The 25,944-nt window shown below is 39.1% G+C and overlaps 2 protein-coding genes across 2 annotated transcripts in view; one reads left to right on the forward strand and one right to left on the reverse strand.

Moving 5' to 3' along the window:
• Nucleotides 1–45: 45 nt before the first annotated feature.
• Nucleotides 46–14,575, reverse strand: hexdc (hexosaminidase (glycosyl hydrolase family 20, catalytic domain) containing). Its single transcript, XM_020919231.2, has 11 exons — nucleotides 14,274–14,575; nucleotides 12,961–13,076; nucleotides 11,242–11,329; nucleotides 9,087–9,251; nucleotides 6,870–7,053; nucleotides 5,550–5,621; nucleotides 5,283–5,481; nucleotides 3,747–3,908; nucleotides 3,556–3,663; nucleotides 2,772–2,861; nucleotides 46–1,980 (listed from the first exon to the last, which is right to left on the reverse strand). The coding sequence occupies exons 1-11, from the start codon at nucleotides 14,355–14,357 to the stop codon at nucleotides 1,797–1,799; spliced, it is 1,452 nt and encodes a 483-aa protein (XP_020774890.1). The 5' UTR covers nucleotides 14,358–14,575; the 3' UTR covers nucleotides 46–1,796.
• An 82-nt stretch (nucleotides 14,576–14,657) lies between these two features.
• uts2r2 (urotensin-2 receptor 2) overlaps nucleotides 14,658–25,944 on the forward strand; it is a 124,052-nt gene continuing 112,765 nt past the window's right edge. The window contains exons 1-2 of the mRNA XM_020919249.2: nucleotides 14,658–14,848; nucleotides 16,219–16,445. Of these exons, the coding sequence (XP_020774908.1) occupies nucleotides 14,781–14,848; nucleotides 16,219–16,445 (295 nt within the window). The 5' untranslated portion in view covers nucleotides 14,658–14,780. The remainder of the gene's footprint in view (nucleotides 14,849–16,218; nucleotides 16,446–25,944) is intronic.

Consider the following 25,944-nt stretch of genomic DNA (forward strand, 5'->3'; position numbering starts at 1 on the left):
GTCCAGTGTGTTGTTTTAGAAAATGAAGTGTCAAAAGTCAGTAAGTAGGGCTGTAAAATTTATTGAAATCAAATTGAAATCTGAATAGACACAACATATATCATCATAAAGACTGCATTTAAAAAAAAATCTAAATCATTTCCTACACAAACAACTATATCTCCTCTCTTATTCGGCATAAAAATAGCTAACCCTGTGAACATGCTCTGAACTGTGACTCTTCTATTAGTTATTATTAGTCCATTCAGATTTCCGTCTTTTTGTCAGTTCTTCTGGATGTGTTTCAAATGTGAACTTTGAACAGAAGCTTATCATTAAAACATACATTTCAAATCTAATTGCAATTAGACAATTTTCAAAATGGTTCAGACCCAGTCCAAAGTTACAGTTGTGCCGTATCATCCAGCATTGCATGTGTAAAAACAGCTCTCTTGGGTAACACTTTATAATAACTTATTTAGCCTTAATAAAGCATGAACAAAGGCTTAATTAATAATGAACAAAGGCTTAATTAATAATGATTCACGCTTAGTAACTACTTAATTATTAACCTTAATTAGCACTTAACTTGCACTTAATTCACCTGTGCTGTAAATAGTTACTAGGGGTGTGCAAAAATATCAAAATATCGATATATCATATCGTTTAATGTGCTCATACAGTATCGCTATTGTGGGCTGCTGTATCGAGGTATATTTTAGGTATATTTTCACTAAATTAGTTTGTGTAAGAGCTACAGTTGTGTTGACATTTTCACTGTTTTGAGTAAAATGGATGTTTTTCACATTCACTTTTCACAAACTTAGTGGACTTTTAGTATTAAAGCCATCATTTAGCCTTTTTTACACTGTACCGTATCGAATTGATGTGAAATATATTGTATCGAATTGTATTGAATCGAAAGCTCACTGTATAGAAAAGCGTATCGTATCGTGGCCTATGTATCGAGATATATATCGTATCGGTAACTTCTTAATGATACCCAGCCCTAATAGTTACTCATAATTATTTCTTACTTAATTACTCATGAACTAACCATTTGTGTGTGCATTTGTAAATACATATTTAAGTACAAATTTGAGCATTTATTAATGATTAGTAAGCTATAAGAAAATGATTTACTAATAATGCAATGCAATGATAATTCAGACAGCTATTATCTGTTAAGTCTTTTTAAGAGCTTTTCTAAAGTGAAGACTAATTTCACTTTATTAAGCATTTGGTAAGGTTGGTCAAATTCCAGAGAAACAACAATCAAAATTTCAGATTATTTAGGCATGTGATAAAGATTAACAAATGTCTAAGTAACACCATTAATTCATGATTAGTTCAACCAGTAGTTAATACTTTTTTGTAAACTTTTGGCTTTGAAATCTACCTTTGAATAATTTACACATAATATTCCAGAAATCTGTAGGTATTAGACTATACACACAGCCTATAATATCAGATTAGCAATATTCACTTCACAGTACAATTTTACTGAGATACTGTGGGGGATTTTTACAGAAAATTAACATGATTCATACATAATTAATAAACATTCAAAGTGGTCAAATTTTCACATTTTGATTTTACTGATAACACTGATTCTTCATTACAAAAAAAATGGACTCACTGCCTAAACCCCAGCTCTTCAGCCAATCATGAGTCAGTGCTAGTGCAGCCTCTGCAGCTCAGGGAGGGAATCCTGGAGGTTCTGAGCATGAAGCTTGACCCGTCCATATAGAGAGAATGAGACAAACTCTGGCTTTGTTGTTGTGGCGCAAACATCACATACAACTCTCAGACTGTCTTTAGCATGTGTGTCCTGGCAGCATGTCCCTCAGACAGGCCGTGGTCTCCTCCAGGACCTTCTGCAGTGGAGCTTGGACAGGCCACACATGCTCCTCCTCCCACTCCTGCACTGTGGAGTCTGGGTACAGAGCGCTCATCTCACCTCTGAGGACCTGCAGCTTCTGCTGCAGCACTAACAGATACCTGTGGAATACAGACAACATGGAGTTAGTTTATGTGATGACTGTTGGCTGGGCTTAAGGTGACATCACAACATTTAATAGGCCAATGCTGCTTATGTTCTAATGAGCTCTAGGGTCTAGTCACTGATAGAAATGGCCAGGTTCAACATGAACGTGAATTTACCTTTTGGATATTTCATGACCAAATACTAATGTAACCCTTAGGAAAAAGTGAATCTTGCCCCCATCTAGGAGGATGACATCATCACATTCGAGAATCTGAAAACCACCAGTTTGCTAGAGGTCGGATTTGTGTGGTCAGACTGGACCCAATAATAAACCAAAGGGATTTTAATATTTAACTCAACCTCATTCAAAAACTAAACTGTGACAGATGTTTGTACCAGTAGTGACCGCAGACTGTATAAAGAAGTTGACTAAGGGAGTATGACGTCACCCATAACATTCAACTCCAGTCAAATGAAGTTCAAGAGGCCAGAGGTTATGCTTCAAATTTGGAGCCAAGTTTCATATTAAGAATAAGAATTGATTAACAGACAAAAGTGTGAAATAAAAACACCAAGTTCATGTTAATTCAAAAATTTTAAGACCAAAATGACGAGGCTCACTGCAGCAGTTACAAAGAGAGTGTCCACAATATTTTAAATTTAAATTTAAGTCAAGTGAAGTCGATGGAGCCAAACATGACCCCCTGCTCACTTCCTATGTGGAATTAGTCAGCTCTGTCCATTGATATATACTGTCTATGGCAGTGTTAATGGAGAGCTCTGTATATTGTGCAAAAAATCTTACGTTGAGGCTTGGTTTTGGATCTGCATTATGATCAGAGGGTTGGCCATCTTCTTTTGTTTTTGGTGAGGACTAAACCAGCCCCTTAGAAACCTGTAGAGGCCATGCAAAGAACAAAAACAAGACAAAGACAAAAAAAATTCTGACAAATGGAATACCACTTAATTATTGCAATATCATTAATTTTGCATGTTATGTTATTTTTTGGGCAAATGTTTATTGAGATCCCAATAAACCAACAAATAAATTGCCTATTTCTGGACACATACGCTATCAAATTGATTTTTAACTTAAAAGGTGCATTATTTCACTTTTCTGATGTGATTTACACTATTATCTGTAATTCCAAATGGATAATTTCACATCGTGAACTTTGAAGGCTTTAAAAATCTAAGTACACACAATAAATCCCCATGGCAACGGAGTGGTTGTCTCCTTTTAGGGCTTTAGAGGAAACACAAGGAAAGAGTCATTTCATCACCAACTGAAACACCAGAGCGGAGTAAGACTGAGACGTTTCCTGTTGTGTTCACTTGGCGCCCCCTGCAGGCTGCTGATGCTGCAGCAAGACACAGAGGAGGGACACTTTTGTTTCTTCCACAGTATCTGCTGACCCTCCCTGACCAGCCCTCCTGTTAAACTGCACTCAGACCTTTGACTGAGATACAAACGCCACTGAGCAAAACTTGAATTTCCCTCAGGACAAATAAAGCATCTCTCTCTCTCTGTCTCTTTCTCTCTAAACGTTGAATTAAAAACAATAAAAAATCACACCAAAAGAACTTACATGTTGTGCTCAAAATATCTAACTTCTTCAGAATTTAGAAATGAATTTAGGTCAACAATTATCTCAGCCAGAAATCTCCCCGGAAACATGGTGGTGTTTTGGGAAATTCTGTAATACAAAAATTATACTCAAGCATTACAAACTGCAATAGTCATTATTAAATTTGCTACAACAATAGATTTCAGTGGTACCTTTCCATCGCCTCCACCTCCACAGATGAAATCCCCAGTTTTGCGGTGATCTTGTTTTGAGTTTTAGCATCAAACTGTCCATCCGCGAGGGTCTGGAGACAAGAGGCTAAAGAGGGCAGAGCGACTGGTAACAGCTCGCACAGCACAGACAGGTGGTCATATCTGAAACATACACAAGAGGGCGCCATGTAAAGCTTTACGCTGGAGTTTTAAAATCCCTTTGGACACATGAGCATTGGTATTTTGTGATTTGAAACTTAAAGGAACTGTATGTCAGATTTGAATTTGAAAGGGCCCTCTGGAATTGCCAATCTCTACAAAACCAAAGGTAAAACTACTGCTTCATGACATCATAAGGTGGCACAGAGCATTTTGAGTGTCAAGTCAAAAAGCTAGCCCCTCTGCTCCGAGTCTTCACCTCCACTCCTGAGCCCTCTCTCCTCTCACCTCTCCTCTCTCCTCTTCCTCTTCTCCTCTCCTCTCCTCCCCTCCCCTTTTTTATTAGTTGATGAGGTTATTTTGAGTGTGGCCAGTAGGTGGCAGCAGGAAAAACAGGTGAGCAGGTGTGTCTCTGAAATCATTTAACAAAAGGAACTGAACAATTTCAATACAAAAATCTTCAAGCTGAGTTGAGCCTTGTGTCTGTTTTTCCTGTTTTTTTTCAAGTTGGACCTGCATTCCGTAATTAAAGACTTGACACTGAGCTTTGGAGATGTAGACAGACTAATAGTAAAGTGTTACTCAAACATTAATGAATGAAACAAAACAAAACTCCAGGTCTGTTTTTGATGACGCAACAGCATTGTAACATGGTTTAAAGCTCACAAGAATCCATTTTGTGTAATATAGGGTCTTCTTTATTCCATAAGCATGACCCATCTCTATTCCCAGATCTGAGTTTAAATGAAATCAAGTTGGTTTAAAGCTAAAATGCCTCTCTCTGAGCTGAATGATCTCTACCTAAACCCCAGCATGTGGGTCGAAAGGTGGGGGAAAAGCCCAGTGCCATTTTTTTTGGTCCTAATCTGCCCCTGAGCGAGGGAATTCTGGAGGTTCTGAGCTTTCACATGAAACATGGCCGGTCCGTATACTGAGAATGAGGCACACTTGGCGACAAAGGGTCAGTTGGGACTGTAGTATCCTTTTTATAAGACACAGTTCCTTTTAAATGAATGTTAAGTGTATGCTGAGAAAGTTCAGACCGGGGAGAAACGGGGGCTTTTTTTTGTTGTTTTGTATTTGTTGTGGGTGCTGTTTTATGTTTTTGTCTTTTGTTTTGTGCTGATTATTGTAATTGTTAAATGTTGATTGTTGTATTTTTTAAATGTTATATCCTGTCGTCCTTAAAAAAAAATCAGAACAAGTCCTAGTGTTTAAGATATAAAATTGTTTTATTAAGAATTCTTCATGTATTGAGTGGGATTTGGAAGATTTTTTGCATTTTTTTGTCAAAACAATCAGAAAAAGTCAGATAACGGTCAGATTTTTGGCGTGTGAGTAAACACTGACAGTGCGTATAGCTGTGATGGTGAGTACCTTTGCCAGCCGGTGAGAGCGATGCCCCTCACGTGTACCCCAGCAGACACAGACTGTGCCACCCTGAGCCACTGCAGAGTGTTGTCCACATGTCTTTGAGACGAGGGCACACAGCAGTGCACACTGGTACAGCCTTTGAAAGCACTGGCTGCCCACACGTCCACCATGCCCGCCCCGCTATACTTCTCCAAAAGGGACACTTTAAGAAGACGAACACTTTTCAAAATGATTGTACCTGTGGAATAGTAGTGTATACACAGTTCGTACCTGTTTTGTTCACATCCAGATCAGGATTGTAGTCCCACAACATTGGCTGGACCAGTCCGACCAGACCACTGTCTGTAGAGGGGAAAAAGTAATGAACTGCTATGACTCAACAGATCACAATATTTTTTTTCTGTTACTACATTAATGAAATATAATTAAATATATCTTGCACAAAATGTCACACAATTATAGAGATATACATTCTTGTCTTTCCTGGTGGAAGTACACCACCTGTTTGCCCCCCATGAAGATATTATTACTTTGCCTGAAATGTTCCATATTGTGGCATTAAACTTCGTGCACTCTGTTTGTCTTCATGAAGATGGCTAACAGCTCAGATCTGTGGTGAGGCGACTATGCTGACATGCTTTTCAAGAATGAAGCCGGATATGGCCCGGGGGCCAGATCCGGCTCTCCAAAACATTTGATGTGGCCCTCGGCTGATTTTCTACTAAAATACTTTAATTATATTTTCTATTAAATTATTATATTGGTAATTTTCTGTGGCGCTTAGTATAGCAGTGTCTCCAGCACCTGTGCGTGGCCCCTCTCACCAGAGCAGCACAAATGAAGACTTGCCTCTTTCCAAACGCTCTTAAAGGACGACCGTTGTGACGCCAAGTGCAGGATTTTCTAAATAAAATTGACTTATTCCTGTTTGCATACAAGTTCATGTTAAAACATTGTGTTGAAATTGCATTTTTCTTAAAGTTTCAGGTTGTTCATAATATTATAATATTTTGTAAAGAAAGAGTTCATCAATTAAAGATTTCTGTAATAGATTTGTGTTTCTCTGCACAAATATTTGAACTTATTGTTATTTTTGGGGGTTTATATGACATGAGTTTTCTGATCCGGCCTCTTTGGGATCAGAGTAGTTGGATACGACCCCCGGACCAAAATGAGTTTGACACCCCTGACCTAAATAATAAAATAAATGCTAAATAAATCTCTTTAATCTTTATGGTCTTTAATCTCATAGTTTGGAGGGTTCCAGACAATGTCAAATGAAAGAGAAAATGCACATCAAAGTTCTTGTGGAGGTGCAAATGCAAGGAACAGCAAAGTAAAAGTGAAAAAATGCACAGCACATTCAGATGGCTGATGTCCAAAAGCTTTTAAAAAAAATTTAAATAACATTTTGGCAAAAAAGCCTTTGTCAGATCTTTTTTTTTTTTTTTTTGCTTTGGACCTCAGTATACGTGGTGGTCCAACGCAAAGAAAAATGATCTGATGAAAATCTTCACCAGAAAAGTTACATCTTTACAGTAAATATAAATCCAATAAAGTGCTTTGAGTATTTTCCTTAAGTTAACCAACCCCTGAGCGTGTCCTGGCTCATGTCCCTCATCATGTCGTCCCACATGAGGACGGTGAGGTGTGGCCACATTGTCTTCACAGCCCGGGCCACAGCGGTCACATGACTGAGGAAGAGCTGCTCCACGCTGCGACCAGGTGACCCCAGCCACCTCCTGGACTCCTCCCCCTCACCCAGCAAGTACACCTGCAACACATGGGGCCGTGGTACACATTGATTAATACAGTTTGTTCTCATTTAGTTGAACTTAAAATACACTTGTGGGCTTTGTGATTAAGATAAAGTTCTGCCCTAGTACAGGTATATTGTTAAAGCAGCTAGGGTCACTCAAAATAAGACTGCTGTGTGTTATCTGCATCTGTTTAGAAAGTGTTTTTATCCTCCACAAACCTGGAAGTAATTCTGATGCGCTGTGACTCGCATGCTGGTCTCAAAAAGTGGTGAAAAGCACTTATAAACTCATCATGTGAATAATGACAATGCTCAGAATGAATAAGGGAAGTGAAGAATAACGTTGGACCTCTGCACATCGTTTAAAATGAACTGGTTCTGTTTTTAAAACGGTAAAAATCAGGTAGAGAGATTTAATATCGGTTTCAGCAAATGTTGTTCAGATCTTCAACAGCAGCAAGAGAAATATCGGACTTTGTATTAGCTCAAAATAAAATCCATCTCTTATAGGCGTGTGCAAAAATATTAAAATATCAATATATTGTATCATTTAATGTGATGATACAGTATTGATATTATGGGCTGCTGTATTGATATATCGCCAAAAGTATTTTTTTTGCTATATTTTACTTGTTACAGAGTTACAGTTTTGTGGTTTGGTCAGAGGAGGGAAACTCGTTTTTGAAACACATTTCACATTTTCACTGTTGTAATGATTAAAATGTTTGTGTTTCATATTAATTATTACTTTTTACTTTGCACAAGAAGTGGTTTCACAAAAACTTTTAGTATCACATCCATGATTTAGCCTTTATTTTTTAATGAGTCATATCAAATCGATTTGAAATATATCATATTGAATTGTATTGAATCAAAAGCTCACTAGGAGTATGTAAAAATATAGAAATATTCATATATCGTATCGTTTAATGTGATGAAACAGTATCGATATCAATAGCTGCTGTATCGATATATATTGGCAAGAGTATTTTTTGGTATATTTTACTAAATTATTTTGTTACAGCTACAGTTTTGTTGTTTGTTCAGAGGAAGGAAACTCGTTTACATGACACATTTGACATTTTCACAGTTTTGAGGCTTAAAATGTTTGTGTTTCATATGAACTTTGCACAAGAACTAGTTTCACAAAGACTTTTAGTCTCACAGCCATCATTTAGCCTTTGTTTTTTATTGAGCCCTATCAAATCACTTTAAAATATATCGTATTAAATCGTATTGAATCAAAACCTCACTAGGGGTGTGCAGAAATATTTAAATATCAATATATAATATTGTTTAATGTAATAATACAGTATCGATATCGTGGGCTGCTGTATCGATTTATATTGGCAAGAGCATTTTTTGGTATATTTTACTCATTTATTTTGTTACAGCTACAGTTTTGTTGCTTGTTTAGTGGAGGGAAACTTGTTTTTGCAACACATTTGACATTTTCACAGTTTTGATGATTAAAATGTTTGTTTCATATGAACTTTGCACAAGAAGTGGTTTAACAAAGACTTTTAGTATCACAGCCATGATTTAGCCTTTATTTTTTATTGAGCCGTAACAGTTTAATTTAAAATACATCGTATTAAATCGTATTGAAAACCTCAGTAAGGGTGTGCAGAAATATTTACATAAAATAATTTTGTTCCAGCGCTACAGTTTTGTTGCTTGTTAAGAGGAAGGAAACTTCTTCACACAGCAAATCTGAAATTTTCACTGTTTTGATGATTAAAATGTTTGTGTTTCATATGAACTTTGCACAAGTGGTTTAACAAAGACTTTTAGTATCACAGGCATGATTTAGCCTTTATTTTTATTGAACCGCATTGAATTGATATGAAATATATTTTATCGAATCAAAAGCTCACTGTATCGAGATCATATACCCAGCCCTAGAGCTCACTGTATGTATCGTATCGTGGCCAGTGTACAGAGGTATGTATTTTATCGGCAACTTCTTAATGATACCCAGCCCTAATCCCTTATAATAATGGTCTGATATTGTTCTGTAGTCTAGCTTTAACTTGGTTGCTCCTTACCTCATCTGCTCCTATGTGCAGAGTGGTGAGTTCTGGGTGTAGCTCTATGACCTGTCTGAGCATGTGCATGACAAGCTGCAGAGGCCGGTCTCCGTGTGGACTCAAAGTGCCCGGGCAGTGGTCCACCTCTCTCATGTGCCGGAGACAATCATGCTTCAGGACAAACTAAAACACACAAGTGCAGTATATATGTAGCTTTTTTCACAATACATTAGAAGGCGTAGAATGATCTCTCTGTATTTTTATCCAGAGATATCAGTCTGGTCCAATTCACTTTATACTGAAAAAACTGCGACCTTTTCTCTAAAACTGTTGCTGCCAGGCTTGTCATTTTGGTCTTAAAATGCTCATAGTAACCTATTCTACTTGTTTCTGTTGTTTTTATTTCAATATTTTGTTCGTAAATCAAGATATGAATATATAACATGACATATTTGGACATATTTGGCGCCATCAGACATGAATTAATGAATGAATTTTATTTCTCACAAACATGAATAATACAGAACATGATGAACTATAATGTTTAACAAGTCACAATGAGTTTTCTTTTTTTTTCTTAAGGCTGTCAGATTTTTGAACAGTGCACACTGACTTCCTGCTTAGGCTGCCACTCTATCTTGCCCACACGTTTTACTTTTGCTTGTCTACTGGAACTGCTAAATGCTCTTAAGCAATATTAAAAAGCACATTATTTTTGTTCTTTATCTTGTAATCACTGGGCTTCGATGAACAAATTTTGTTCTGTCACATGTTGACTCATACTTGAATAACAAATAAAAAACCTTGACCCTTGAAATCAGGCACCTTCTTTCTTTTCACAGCAGGTTTATGGTGGCCGAATCTGGACACCATCTACTCATCACGTCTCCGCACATGGGCCTCCAACATTTTGCAGGACCCCACACATCCTGGGAACTGCCTCTTCTGTATTCTCCCCTCGGGAAAGCTTCAAACTCCCCTCGCACACACAAACAGGCTGCGCAACAGCTTCTACCCACGAGCAGTGGACGAGCTCCAGTAGCACAGGCACCGATAAAAGGCCTGAAGGGACTCAATGCAATAATTTATTTATTTATTTAATGATTTTATTGGTATGGATGTGAGAATATGTCTATATTTATTCATTTTTACTGCTACAGATTTGCTCTATCAAAGTTTCATTGTATTTTGTATAATGACAATAAATATAAATCTAATCTAAATCTAAATCTTATGGACATGTGTCAAACTGTCTACGTCACGATGCAGAGTCTGCATTGTCTCTAACCCCCTCCACAGAGTGTCTGCATCGACTGACGTGTCCCCCTGAAATTTTGTAACTATGCGTTGTACTGACGCAGACAGCAAGGGAAAGCGACTCAGATAATAAGGGCTGTGATTGGTCCTCTCTAACCACCGCTCTACATACATTTCTGGTACTCCACTTTCCTGCTTCATTTTGTATATACAAACGGCATTTTCAAATCCTAGCCACCTAGCACTGTGGCAGTGAATTACTTTGAGGTGCATAGACCACAACGCAGATCTATAAATCAAAAACGACAGCGACACGGCAATGGCTACAGTGTGTGTTGAGTTGACGCAGAACTATAATTCAGCCTTAAGCGCCCACTCTTCCACTAAACCAGCAGTGTGGATGGGAAGAGGTGTTACCAACAGCCTCGCTCCGGATTGGCTCTTCTTAATATGGAACAGCTCCAGATTTGCTTCCATAACTGCAGTCTGAATGAGCTTCATTTGACTGGAACTGAATGCTGTGGGTGACGTCAGACTCACTTAGTCCACTTTGTTATACAGTCTATGATCTCGAGCCAGACATCAGATTTGTTTATTTCAGTGACACAAATGAAGGAGCTCTTAGGTTACCTATCATTTTCAAACAAAATTATATCTCTCTAACCTCACATAAATAGAGTTTAGTGATTTGTTCATTTTTTTCTGCAGAAATGTTTTTCAGTCCCTTGTGATATTTTTTCCTTTATTTTTATATTTGTTTTGCTACAAACCATGACCATGTGATTGGCTCATCCACCTGTCAATCACCCATGTGAACTCTGAGAGATTCATCAGTGACCAAACCCACATCTTCGTAAAGTATTGGAGAAGTGTGTATTCTCGATCCCAGGCAAGTACGTGAAAAATAAATGCGCACCTCCATGTGTCCAAAGGTCTGGATGAGTGGGATGACCTCCAGGCCGTTAGCTTTGGCAGTCTTCTGGATGGACATCACCTCCTCTTTACTGTCACCACAACACAAATAAATACTTGAGTGAATAAAATATTAAATGATACTTTGTGTTTGAAAATGAAACCCAAAAACAACATACAGTTGACAGGTGTGAGAAAAAAAGAAGTGCATCTAATAATAAAATAATAATAACGTCTTACACTTCACTCCTTACTCTACACCTGTATGTGCCCACCTGTACACAGACTGTATCCACCTGTACACAGACTGTACTCATCTGTATACAGACTGTATCCACCTGTACACAGACTGTACTCACCTGTATACAGACTGTATCCACCTGTACACAGACTGTACCCACCTGTACACAGACTGTATCCTGTACCAGTACACAGTGTGCCCACTGTATGCAGACTATACCCACCTGTACACAGACTGTGCCCACCTGTACACAGACTGTGCCCACCTGTACACAGACTGTACCCACCTGTATGGGCTCACTTGTATACAGACTGTGCCCACCTGTACACAGACTGTAGCCCACCTGTATGGGCTCACTTGTATACAGACTGTGCCCACCTGTACACAGACTGTGCCCACCTGTACACAGACTGTGCCCACCTGTATGGGCTCACTTGTATACAGATTGTGCCCACCTGTATGGGCTCACTTGTATACAGACTGTACCCACCTGTATCCAGACTGTACTCACCTGTACACAGACTGTACCCACCTGTACACAGACTGTACCCACCTGTACGCAGACTGTACCCACCTGTATACAGACTATATCCACCTGTACACAGACTGTACTCACCTGTATACAGAGTGTATCCACCTGTATACAGACTGTACCCACCTGTATACAGACTGTGCCCACCAGTACACAGTGTGCCAAGCTGTATACAGACTGTACCCACCTGTATACAGACTGTGCCCATCTGTATGTGTCCCCCTGTATACAGACTCTGCGCAGCTGTATACAGACTCTGCGCAGCTGTATACAGACTGTGCCCACCTGTATGTGCCCACCTGTACACAGACTGTATCCACCTGTATACAGACTGTGCCCACCTGTACAGAGTGTACCCACCTGTATACAGACTGTACCCACCTGTACACAGACTGTGCCCATCTGTATGTGCACCCCTGTATACAGACTCTGCGCAGCTGTATACAGACTGTGCCCACCGGTATGAGCTCACTTGTATATAGACTGTACCCACCTGTATACAGACTGTGCCCACCTGTACACAGACTGTGCCTACCAGTACACAGTGTGCCCAGCTGTATGCAGACTATACCCACCTGTACACAGACTGTGCCCACCTGTACACAGACTGTGCCCACCTGTACACAGACTGTACCCACCTGTATGGGCTCACTGTATACAGACTGTGCCCACCTGTACACAGACTGTACCCACCTGTATGGGCTCACTTGTATACAGACTGTGCCCACCTGTACACAGACTGTACCCTGTACCAGACTGTACCTGTATGGGCTCACTTGTATACAGACTGTGCCCACCTGTACACAGACTGTACCCACCTGTATGGGCTCACTGTATACAGACTGTACCCACCTGTACAAAGACTGTGCCCACCTATATGGGCTCACTTGTATACAGACTGTACCCACCTGTATCCAGACTGTACCCACCTGTACACAAATTGTACCCACCTGTATGCAGACTGTGCGGTGGCTTGCAGCACCTTCAGCTCTCCCTCATAAGGAAACATGTCTTCGTACTCCACCAGAAGCCCATTTGCTCCCAGCTTTGCAAACAGCTCGATTAACTAAACCAAAATAAATACATAGTTTAGGTTCACATGGAGGAAAAGAGCTTGCTGAAATGTTGGATAGCTGCTAGATTTTCACTTCTAACATTATTTATTCTTACTTTGATTAGTAGAATGAATATACAATAAGAATGCACAAGAAATCTAAATTTAATATGCAAACTGTGTTGGCACAGAGATTATTATTGTTATGTGAATTTTATATAAGATAAAGCTAACTTATGATTTTGTAAACGTAAAATAAAAATTGCGAGATGTGTGGTTGTAGTGTACATGTGTAATGTGGTGTGAGTGGACATGTATTTGTAGTGGACATGTAGTTGTATGTATTTATTCCTGCAAATCATGGACTGCAGATTGAAATTGTTTATCTGTAACCTGGTGCGGAACAACTCAAATGTTTTTATTATCTTAACATCTCTGTACTTTGTCCCTTAAGACTAAAGTAATAAATCAGTCATTTTTATACAGGCCTATTCCTGTAATGCAACATTTTGAGGTCTGTTTCCTATTCCATTTGTTTTAAATAGTTAATCGCTATATAAACGGTCCTAATTCAAAAACACTATCCAGTTTAACAAGCTGACAGTTAAGTTGATCAATAGTTAAAGTTAGGGTGACAAGAATTTCAAAATAAAAAACTGGAATATCCCAATTTTTTTGGTGGTTCGTAATGATAAAATTGTGAAACGAGTGTGTAATTACAGAAAATTGTTCTTCAGAGACCATTCATGGCGAGCATGTGAGCCAGTATAGTCACATTTTCTTTGTGTTTTGGTAATTTTTAAGCAGCTTTTCTATATTTTATGACAATTTAAGCCTCTCTTTACTGTTGGCAGGAATCAAATTGGTCAAAAATAGGAACACCAGGGGCATTTCTTGAATAAAACAGGGACAAATCACTGGTTTTGGATGAATCTGCTGGGACAGGGGAGACAGGACTCAAAACTGGGACTGTCTCGGGTAAATAGGGACGTCTGGTCACCTTAGAAAGTAAAAGTATAATCTATGGCGAGGCAAGTTGTCTTGAGTTTTGTAATCAGGTTGTAACTAAATGATCATTCTTCACAGAAAGTAAAAAGAATAACATACTGTATCAATATGACGATCGAATGCAAAACAGAACATGCATTTCCCTTTTTTATATATATATATATATTAGTGACGCAGCAACAACAATTTTGTTCTTATTACCTTGAGAAGATAATCTATTCTTGGAGGTGCACCTTTTAGATCTAAGTGCACTAATTTCTTTCCTGTAATCCACGGTGGAGACATTCTACAAGGTGACAAATTGTACTTGGAAATTTAAGATAAAACTAAGAAATATAGCCCCAATATAGCTAAGATCGCGTTAACAACTCTTCTGTAGCTTTCACGTGTCAATTTATAAACCAGATTTGATTCTCGGCTAAATCCGTATGCCCTGCGTCGTTAAAAACTGCAAAAATAACTCGCCAAAGGGGCATCTGCTCTTTGTTTACATGCACTTCTGGTTGAACTCCACTGCGCTCTGACGCGGACCAATCGGAATACCGCTTTCCCTTCGGCTCCACCAATCAGGAGAGCGGACGCGGGTCTACCAGGAAGTGCGTGCTCACAGGTGGCGATGGCGCTTTGAATGATGTGAAAAGTGACAACTGGAGACTTTGGCGTATGGCGTGGCTTTTATGCGCTTTGTAACAGAGATCTACAGCCACGATGGCCCAAGTGCGGATGAGAAACGCAAAAGGGGCGAATGCGAGTGAAATCGAGAAGAAAATTAAGCGGTGAGTGGGGTTTTATGATGAAATATGCTACGCAACACGCTGAATGGCAATAATAAGGGGAAAAGGACATGACTCCATTTTCTTTTAGAACACTTTATTGATTCATTTGTCCTTGAATGACGTAGATGACAGTCCCAGTTTTGGGCCCTGTGTCCCCTGTCCCATCAGATATATACAAAACCAGTGTTGTCCCAGTTTTATACAAGAATTGTCCCAGGTGTCCCTATTTTATCCAATCTAAACCAGGACTATTTCAGGGTAAAACAGGTCTAAACCAATTCTAAACCAGGACTAAACTAGGGCTTAAATAGAACTGTATAAGGTCTATTTCAGGGCTATTTCAGGTCTAAACCAGGATTAAACTAGGGTTTAAATACAACTATATCAGGTCTATTTCAGCTCTAAACCAGGTCAAACCAGGACTAAACCATGACTATATCAGGTCTAAACTAGGTTTAAACCAGGTCTAAACCAGGTCGAAACCAGGTCTAAACCAGGACTAAACCAGAACTATTTCAGGTCTAAACCAAGTCTAAACTAAGATTAAACCAGGACTAAATTAGGTCTATTTCAGGTCTAAACCAGGACTAAACTTGGGCTAAACCAGGTTTATTTCAGTTCTAAACCAGGACTAAACTAGGTCTATTTCATGTCTAAACCAGGTCTAAACTAGGACTAAACCAGGACTAAACTAGGTCTATTTCAGGTCTAAACCAGGACTAAACCAAGTCTAAACCAGGTCTAAACCAGGTCCAAACCAGGACTAAACCAGGTCTAAACCAGGACTAAACTAGGTCTATTTCAGGTCTAAACTAGGACTAAACTAGGTCTATTTCAGGTCTAAACCAGAACTAAACTTGGGCTAAACCAGGGCTATTTCAGGTCTAAACCAGGTCTCAACCAGAGGAGCATAAATTGCATCTGTTTAGCCAAAATTCAGAAGACTGTGCTTGTGTTTTTTGTCTCAGATTTTACACTGACCCATACGTGAGTTTAGAATGGACAATGCTACACGCTTTTGTCACAACTGTATAATCTGACATTTTGGAGCTTTTCAAATAGGGCTGAAACTGAAATCAAATCGACATTGCTATGGACAGAATTGGCAAATTACAAAGGCTGCAATTTTTAATAGTGCCATGATTTCTTTATTCTGCATAAAAAGCTGCTAATCCTGTAGTTTTGATCTCCACACACATGTTCTGAAATGTGAGTCTTGTGTTAGTTTGTTCAGATTTCTGTGTTTTTGTCAATTCTTTTGGAGGTGAATTTTAAACTGAATCCAAATATTAAAGCATAAACCACAATGCTTGTCAGAAAAATTACAATTACAGATTCTCAACTCTCTCAAATCTCAACTCTGTCCACAGCGGTAATGCCCTGAGACAGAGCTCTGCATGGCACAGCTCCAGACTGCTCCTGGCCCTGCTGCTGGTGACTGTGTGTGCGTGTGGCGCCTCCCTGTGGCTGTACCTGTCCTCTGCAGACGCTGATATCACAGAGACGCTGGTGAGACAGGGAGAGCTGGTGTCCCCTCAGCCCAGAGTCTACCCTGTGCCCTGCTCTGAGGACTACGACCAGCACAAACGCTTCCCAGGTGAGTGAGGGTTACTGACTCTACTGTTTTGACATCTAATCATGGTTGCAATTAGGGCTGGGTATCATTAAGAAGTTGCTGATATGATGCATATCTCGAAACACAGGCTGCGATACGATACATATCTCGATACAGTGCACTTTCGATTCAATACGATATGTTTCAAGTCGATTTGGTACAGGTCAGTAAAAAATAAAGCCTAAATCATGGCTGTGATACTAAAAGTCTTTGTTAAATCACTTTTTGTACAAAGTTCATATGAAACACAAACATTTTAATTATTAAAACAGTGAAAATGTCAGATGTGTCGCATAAATGAGTTTCCTTCCTCTGCTCAAGCAACAAAATTGTAGCTGTAACAAAATAAATTAGTGAAATATACCAATAAATACTCTTGGCAATATATTGATACTTCAGCTCACGATATCAATACTGTATCATCACATTAAGCGATACAATATATCGATATTTCAGTAATTTTGCACACCCCTAGTTGCAACAGAATGTAACAATATTCAAATCTAACAGTATAATGGCAGAGGTAGGTAATAGTCAGTTACATTTACCTGACTAACTTTTTAAAGAATATGTTCTCAAGATGTTTAATCCCTCAGTTGTCCTGGTAGAATCCGTGGCAACTCCATCCTGAGACCTGAGTCAAAACAAAGAAAACAATACATACCCGGGTCAGGCTCAGAGGTGTGAAAGCACCCATCAGAGGCCTGAATGATTTTGCTGATATGATGTAGGCACAGTCCTCATTTAGTGCAGTTCAAGAGACCTAGGTAACAGACAGAAACTGTAAGCAAGTAGATGAGTTAGTTTCAGAGTAGTTTCAGTGTGCCGTATTTTCTGCACTGTTAGGCGCTCTGGATTATCATGTCAAACTTTTTTCACAAATAAACCTCACTGGACATTAAACGAAACACAACAGTTGGATGGGTCAGTGGGACTTTGTTTGTGGCGTTCACTGTGACTCTGGGATTTGTTCAGTTGTGGCGTGTAGGGAGGGTGGTGCTGTCTGGGACCAACGGATTGTCGAAGTGTTCGCAGTGACTCAGTTGTTCCGTCGCGTCTAGAAGTGGCACATTGCACCCGCTTTTTCGGTTTGTTCCTCCATTCCATTCCTCGTCGGCGTGGAGTGATGAGTGTGACTGTGGGTGTGTTTCACTGCGCGGTCGCTGTCTGCTCCGTGTGTGTTTGCGTGCCCTGCGGGTGGTGCGGCTTTGTAGTTTACTGAAGTTGTGCTGGGACACGTGAGTGGATTGGTGTATAGGGCGCTCTGGATTGCGGGGCATGCAGTCGTTTTTTTGGTGGGTTTGGAGGCTATAGGAGGCCCTATAGCCCGGAAAATACAGTAGTTAACTCCTCCTTCAGGCAGATATAAGGAAGTGTCCATCAGCGTCTGACCAGAAGTGAAGAAGTAGCTTGGATGAGGTGTGAAACCTGTTCGATCAAAAACTTTTGTGTAGTTGACAGAATTGAATTTCTCCCTTGCTTTTAAAATAGTACTTTTCTACTACTTTGTAGAGATACTTTGTCTTTCTCATAGTTGATGTATTTATTTTGCTTAATGGTGTATTGTTCAATATACATTTTTATTAAAGGTCTTCTTGTAAGCTTTAGGGCATGTTATAATGTAACAGCATTATCAAAAACATACCTGGAGTTGTGTTTTGTTCCATTCTTTGAGTAACCCTTTATTTTTATTGTCTGTCTACATCTTCAAAGCTCAAAATGCTCTCTTCCTCCTTGTGATGTCATTTAATGGTAGATTTCAAGTTAACAGCTACTTTTTATTGTTTGTTCAGTAAAGACAGGATGAAATTAACCAAAGGCCATTAGGAAAAACTGTGCCTGAATATGCAGAGTTTGTGTGTTAAAACATGTGTGAGTGAAACAAAACACAACTCCTGCTTTGTTTGTGATGAGGAAACTACACAGATCAGAAAACTTCCTAATATACATCCTTTAATAATATTTTTTCCTTATGTCCCTTATACAATAGCCATAAAGCAGGAGACTCCCACTAAGCCTTTTTAAATGAACAGTATCATAATAAACATGAGCTGCATAAAATCAATAGCAGAATTAAGTTATCATCGATCATTATTTCACCCTCAAATGTTAATGAACTGCAATTAAGTTTCCTGCTAACACAAGCAAAACTTACACACAATATTGAGCTCCACCAAAAATGATGCCAGTGGTTATTTATTGAAAACGATGAAGTTCATATAGTAATTCCCATGAGGCGTCTGTGTAGAATCTTACCATTTTCTGATATATACTTAGTAATATCCAGTAGATGGCAGTGTTGCTCAGAGTAATACACCAGACTGGAGCTGTCCCATTCTTATATTCTAAAGGGAACGTATGTAGCCTGCCACTAAACATGTGTTGCCAGAACTAGGACTGGGTATCATTAAGGAGTTGCCGATACGATACATACTTTGATACACAGGCCACGATACGATACATATCTCGATACAGTACACTTTTGATTCGATATGATATATTTCAAATCGATTCGATACGGTTCAATAAAAAATAAAGGCTAAATCGTGGCTGTGATACTAAAAGTGTTTGTTAAACCACTTCTTGTGCAAAGTTCATATGAAACACAAACATTTGAATCCTCAAAACAATAAAAATGTCAAATGTGTCGCATAAATGAGCTTCCTTTCGCTCTACAAGCAACAAAACTGTAGCACTGTAACAAAATAATTTAGTAAAACACACCTAAAAATACTCTTGGTGAAATATCAATACAGTAGCCCACGATATCGATACTGTATCATCACATTAAACGATATGATATATCGATATTCTGATATTTTTGCACACCCCTAGCCAGAACCTTAACCTGCAGATAGAGGACACATCCAAGTTTGTCTCATTCTCAGTTTAGGGACAGAACATTCTTCGTGTGAAAACTCAGAACTTCCAGAATTCCCTCCCTGAGCTGCAGAGGCTGCACTAGCATTGACTCATGGTTGATGCAGGTGCTGGGGTTTAGGGAGTGACATTTCAGATCAGAGAGAGACATTTTAGGTTTAAACCAACTGGATTTCAGCACTGAAACTAACAACCTAAATGAGAGACTCGTGTGATGCTCATTCTGCTTTCTGATTTGGGATCAGTGTTGGGAGTAATGTGATAAAAGTCACAAAATAGTGTAATGCATTGCTTTTTGCTGTAACGCAGTAATGTTGCGACATTACAGAGGGAAAAAAATTCTAATATTTTACTTGTTACAAATGTCAGTAATGCGTGTTACAATGCTTTTTAACCTGGATTGAAGTGGTGGGTTTTTATTCATACAAATGCTAAAATCACAGGAATCAGGTTTAATCTTGATTCAGTCAATATACGGCACAAAAGTTCAGCATCTTCGCAGTTATTTTTGTGAGAGTAAATTCTACACAGACACTCCCGTACCACTGTCACTTCACTCTACTGCGCATGTCTCCTGCAGAAAGAGCATCTGGTGAAAAGTGGAGGATTCTCTAACTGCAGTGAAGAAAACAAAAAAGCTAATCGCAGGTTAAAAGCTAGATTTAGCTAGAGTTGGTAAGTTGCTCAGAAGTGACACCGAGGATGAAGAATTGAATGGATTTAGTGATTTGGAGTGAGATGGAGAGTTTAGTAAACTTGTTCTGTTCTGTTGTTTATGTTATATTTATCTGAAGAACTGTTCATATGTGATGTTAACAGTCTGTTGTTCTCTCTTCTATTGTTATTACTAGAACTTGACTTTCAAGATGACTTATAGTCTGATGCGACTTATATACTGTATGTTTTTCTTATGCATTTTTTGGCTGGTGCGACTTATAATCCGGAAAATACAGTAGTAGTTTTCCTTTGTACTATGTACCGTATTTTCCGGGCTATTAGGCGCTCTGGATTATAAGGCGTACTGTCATAGAATGGTCTATTTTCGAACTTTTTTCACGAATAAACCACACCGGACTTTAAACGAAAGACAGCAGTTGGATGGGTGAGTGTGACTTTGTTTGGTGCGTTCATGGTGACTCTGGGCTTTGTTCAGTTGTGGCGTGTAGGGAGGGTGCTGTCTGGGGCCGCTGGATTGTCAGCGTGTTCGCAGTGACTCAGTTGTTCAGTTGTGTCTAGAAGTGGCACATTGCACTCGCTTTTTCGGTTCGTTCCTCCGTTCCCTTCCTTGTCAGTGTGGAGTGATGAGTGTGTCTGTGGGTGTTTTTCACTGTGCGGTCGCTGTCTGCTCCGTGTGTGTTTGCGTGCGCTGCGGGTGGTGCGGCTTTGTAGTTTACTGAAGTCGTGCTGGGACACCCGAGTGGATTCGTGTATAGGGCACTCTGGATTGTGGGGTGCACATTCGTTTGCTGAATGGGGTTGGAGGCTTAAGAGCGCGCCCTATAGCCTGGAAAATATGGTAATTATTCTGGTGAGGAGCTGCCACCTGCTTGTCTCCATGGAGATGTATTACATTGCCTGAAGTTATCCACAGTATGACATTAAACCAATACTAGTATGTCCGTGGAGACAGATTATACCCCGAGTTACTGGTCAGATCTGTGTAAAAATGATTCATTTTAGAAATAAAGCACCTGTAATTGAGTAAATGCAAATAGATAAGTGACACGTGGGTGAGCTCATCGTCTACACCTAGTGCACCTTTAAGTGATCGTGTAATTGCGGTTTAGTCTTTAAATGTCACCAAATGCTAATATAGTTCTGACAAATGCATAACTGATTTGAGTGAAATGTATTGAGAGGACAATTTAAAAAACGCTGGACTTCTGTGACATCTCATTACTTACATTCTATCACGGCAGCAGACAAAACCCCAAGGCTGCTGCTGACTGAAAGGCTTCTGTCCAAACACATGTCTGAGCTTAGATCTATACCAGAGCATGTACCACGGGAAATAAACACTAAATCGCACGACGTCTTCTGAAATAATAAAAGTAATCACCGCAGATGCACAGAGACGCTTCATTTCCTGTCTGAGCCTGGAGAGAACAAATACACGACAGTATAATTTACTTTAAAGAGTAATTTAAAGCGCATTTTCTGGTTTATAAAGTTGGTAGGATTTATTTGCGCTCTAATACCGGTACATGAGATGTCCACTTTATCCTGTTGCCATGGGGAACAGAGGCGTACTGACAGTAAAGGCGCTGATCGTACACATAAAAAACAAAAGTTCATTGTAAACAGTGGTCCAAAGTTATTCCTCACTTACCTTATGCATTCTGAGCATCCTAATAATTCACCCTGGTGAGTTTTTAAGAGAGTTCTGGAGCACTAGACCTAGGGCTGGGCAATATGAAGCAAAAAATATATAGATATATTTTGCTATATCTCGATATACGATATATATCTCAATATCTGTGCAGGAAAAATAACCCCCAAAAACTACTGCAAAAACAAATCCGCTAAATTCCATAAGGCCTTTTTTTTAATTGAACTGCAAGAGGTTGGCAGTTCATGTAGGAACAAAGTGCTTCTGCCACATTTAAGATTACAAAAAAATCTCTAATTACATAAATAATAATTTAACTGTAAAATAAAAGAAATAATACATGTTGCCTCATCTTTACATTAACTCTGTTAACCGTATGATAACCGTGAGCTCCTTTAGCAGGTTCTTTAGTTTAATAGATAAATGTTCATATCCAGCGTAAGGAGCCCTGAGGTATCCCACAATCCACTGCATATCAAACCCAACATTTGCAAACACTATTGTACAAGTTACACTGCAGCATTATTCATTGAGTGTGTATACATTAGGGATGGGCATTCCTAATCTTAATCGATCGTCGGAAGAATTAACGATCGATTATCGATTAATCATTAACGTTTTTATATTAAAATGATCATCATTATTATTACTATCTGTACTACTAATCTGCATAAATAAATTCAACTTTACGACATATAAACCGTAACGACTCTAGAGCCACATCAATCCGTTTGACATTATAATGTGTTTAATTCAGTTTTGTGCAACTCTCACAGAAACGAAACTTAAAACCGCATCGCTAATTTGCATAAACTCAGCGAAGATAAAACTACAGCTCTTCTGAATTAAAAACATGATTCAGTGGAATACAGGTTAGTAGTTATGTGACTCGTTTGTCAAAACCAGGACACCGTCGACATTGGACTCGTCATCGACATTGCGCGACTCTCACCTGGTAAAGCTTTTTCCCACTGGACACCGAAACATATGTTCCTGCTTTGTACACTGTGCACATGGACTCCCACTTGTCCCGAACGCAACGGAAAGCGTGGAATTTCTTGTACAAATCATCGTTAAATATGCATTTGTGCTTCGGTACGCTGCAGACTGACCGACTGTTTGTGTCTCGCTCCTTCTGATGCAGAGAGACACATGTACGGACCCCTGTTTGGTCACGCCACGCACAGCTACCTACATTCGGTTTGTCGATTAAAATTAACGTAATCGATGAAATTCTTAATGATCAATTATCGATTAATCGATTAATCATGCCCACCCCTAGTATACGTGCACTTCAGTATCCCGGTTATTAGCCATATCCCGGTTATGTCAGTATTCGGGTTACTGTGTGTACATGCGCGCTGAGAAACCGGGATACTCATGAGATCCCTGTATAGGGGTGGGCGATATATCGATATTTTAAATATATTGAGATAGTTTTTAAACTCGATATGAATTCTGACATATCGTATATATCGATATAATGCTTATATTCAATTCTGATTTCGCTGCTTCGCTTGTTTACCTTCTCTCTCGCCTCCGTGCCGCCGCCTTCCTGATTTTGTTTGCTCGTGCCTCCTTTATTCCTCACTACCACCGTGAACGCTGAAAGTTGGTGCCAGTGAAAAGCTTCAAGCACCACGAACCTTTTCCACCATTTACAGACAAAACCATCATCAGCACATCCTCATATTCCACCGAGTCGCGTCCTTTAGCCCGAAAGAAGCAAATGAGCCATGTTCTTAAGTTTCGTTTCTGTAAAACGTAAACACACGTGTGCAAAACTGCATTAAACACATTATTATTGCAAACGGGCTGATGTGGCTCTATAGTCGTTATGCTTTATATCTTGTAAAGTTTAGCAATGTAAAGTTTATTTTTGCAGAAGATTTTAATGAATAATCTGCTGCAGTGTCACTTGTGCAATAGTGTTTGGAAACGTTGGGTTTGATCTGCAGTGGATTGTGGGATTAAACCTCAGAGCTCCTTACTGCTGGATAATAACATGGATCTATTGAAATAAGGAACATCCTGAGCTTCTTCTGCTAAATGAGCTCATGGTTCTGGTTCTGGTTTGGATAACAGAGTTAATGCAAAGATGAGCTTGAGTTGAATTGTTTTATTTATGAATGAAAAGATGGAATTATGTATTATTTCTTTTATTTTACAGTTAAATTATTATTTATGTAATTAGGGTTTTTTATAATCTTAAATGTTCCTATATGAACTGCTGACCTCTTACACTTCAATAAAAAAAAAGGACCTTATGAAATTTGGCAGATTTGTTTTTGCAGTTTTCAGTTTTAGGTGGTTATTTTTTCTTGAACATATATCGAGATATATATCGTATATCGAGATATAGCAAAATATATCGAGATATATTTTTTGATCCATATCGCCCAGCCCTATCCCTGTATATATGATCAAATGGAGTATCCCGGTTTCTTGACATAATCTTACAAATGCGTAAGTGCAAAAACTAATTTAAATCAATTCAATAAACCAGGAAAAATACAAACCATGAGCTCCTTTAGCATAAGAAGCTCGGGAGGTTTAATCAGCGGTCAGGAGCTATGAGATATCCCACAATCCACTGCGCAGATCAAACCGAACATTAAAATCTTCATTAAAATCTTCTGTATACATAAACTCAACTTTACAACATATAAACCATAACCACTATAGAGCCACATCAGCCTGTTTGATCATATAATTCAGCTTTGATCACACGGTCACTTTATTTATGTCGCTACTGTTGCGGTGAAAAGACTGGAAAGTGTTTGTCTTTTGGATGCATGCGCACTCAACTTTATGTAGCAGAAACCGGGATACTGTGTATACATGCCACAATATCCCGGTTACTATTGGAATATACCAGCTGCAGTATCCCAGTTTCTAATAACCGGGATACTGCCATAACCGGGATACTGAAACTGGGGTACCGCATATACATGCACCATCAAGAAACCGAGCTACTCAAAAAACCCAATCATAACTGGGACACTGATGTGCATGTATACGCACTCATTAAAATCTTCTGCATAAATAAACTTTACATTATCTGTTAAAAGTCCGATGTGCATGGGACTACGATACCCATTATGCACCTGTTTTGTAGTTCCGGCACGCTTGGGTACGCCGGAACTCCGTTCTTGTTGCAGTAGAGCCTCGTGCTAGGCTTGAGCCCCTGTTCCTATTATTTGTGTGTATATGTACCGTGTGCGTTCATGCAGGGTGAGTATTGTATATAATTGAGTGTGAATGCATGTTTAGTTTGTTAGTTTATCTGAAATGTTTAGTTGTTAAGTTCATAACGAGTTAATGCTATAGCTATTACACAGTGCGGCGCTCCCGTGGTTTACAGGGACTCCATGTGCAATTTATTTATCGTGTTGAAGCGCCCTCTTGTGCATTCCGGACGCACATAGTACCTCACATTATCAAACTTTACAACAGTTTTAACCATAACCACTATAGAGCCACTTTAGCCCGTTTGAGATTATAATGTGTTTTAAAGCAGCTTTGACACATTTGTTTATGTTTTACAGAAAAAAAACTTAAAACCGCATCGCAATTTGCATAAACAGCTCTCTCCCTGTGTCACTGATGTGGTTCAGCTTCTGTCGGACTAAAGGACACAACTCAGTGGAATATGAGTGTTCTTTCTGTGACAGAGGATGTTCTGCTGATGGTTTTGTCTGTAAATGGAGGAAAAGGTTCGTGGTGCTAGAAGATTTTCACTGGCACCAACTTTTGACATTCATGGCGGTAGTGACGAGTGAATGAGACACAAGCAGCAAAATCAAGGAGGCAGGGGCAACCACAGAGAAGGCAAACAAGTGAAGCGGTGAAATCAGAATTGAATATAAGCATTATATCGATATATACGATATGTCAAAATCCATATCGTGTTTAAAAAATATCTCGATATATTTAATATACCTGAATATATTTAAAATATCGAGATATCTCCCACCCCTAACAAGACCTGTTGTGCTTGTGTCTGCTCTACAGTTATAATCTGTCACCTGTGGGTCACTATGTTATAATGTGCACATTTTTAATCACAATCTTTATCTAAAACCACAAGTCCAGGTTAGAAAACTGTGTTGCCCAATGTGTGAATTGGCGTAGCTGTAAACATCCTCAACGTACCAAAATTTGTACCAAAAATGACTACGCAAGGCCGCTGAAACCTACATTTATCATCGATTATAAAAATAAGTGCGTCACAGCCGTGGCGGTGAAAATGGGGGTTGATCAGCAAAATGG

The sequence above is a fragment of the Boleophthalmus pectinirostris genome, unplaced genomic scaffold (assembly GCF_026225935.1).
Source record: "Boleophthalmus pectinirostris isolate CB_2022bp ecotype Guang Dong unplaced genomic scaffold, ASM2622593v1 HiC_scaffold_14, whole genome shotgun sequence".
Taxonomy (NCBI): domain Eukaryota; kingdom Metazoa; phylum Chordata; class Actinopteri; order Gobiiformes; family Gobiidae; genus Boleophthalmus; species Boleophthalmus pectinirostris.

Excerpts from the sequence above, each read along its gene's own strand:
- hexdc (XM_020919231.2), bottom strand. The coding sequence starts at position 14,357 with ATGTCTCCACCGTGGATTACAGGAAAGAAATTAGTGCACTTAGATCTA. Across the intron at positions 13,077-14,273 it reads GAATAGATTATCTTCTCAAG|TTAATCGAGCTGTTTGCAAA; the intron begins GTAATAAGAACA and ends ATTTTGGTTTAG. Across the intron at positions 3,909-5,282 it reads GCTCTCACCGGCTGGCAAAG|ATATGACCACCTGTCTGTGC; the intron begins GTACTCACCATC and ends TGTATGTTTCAG.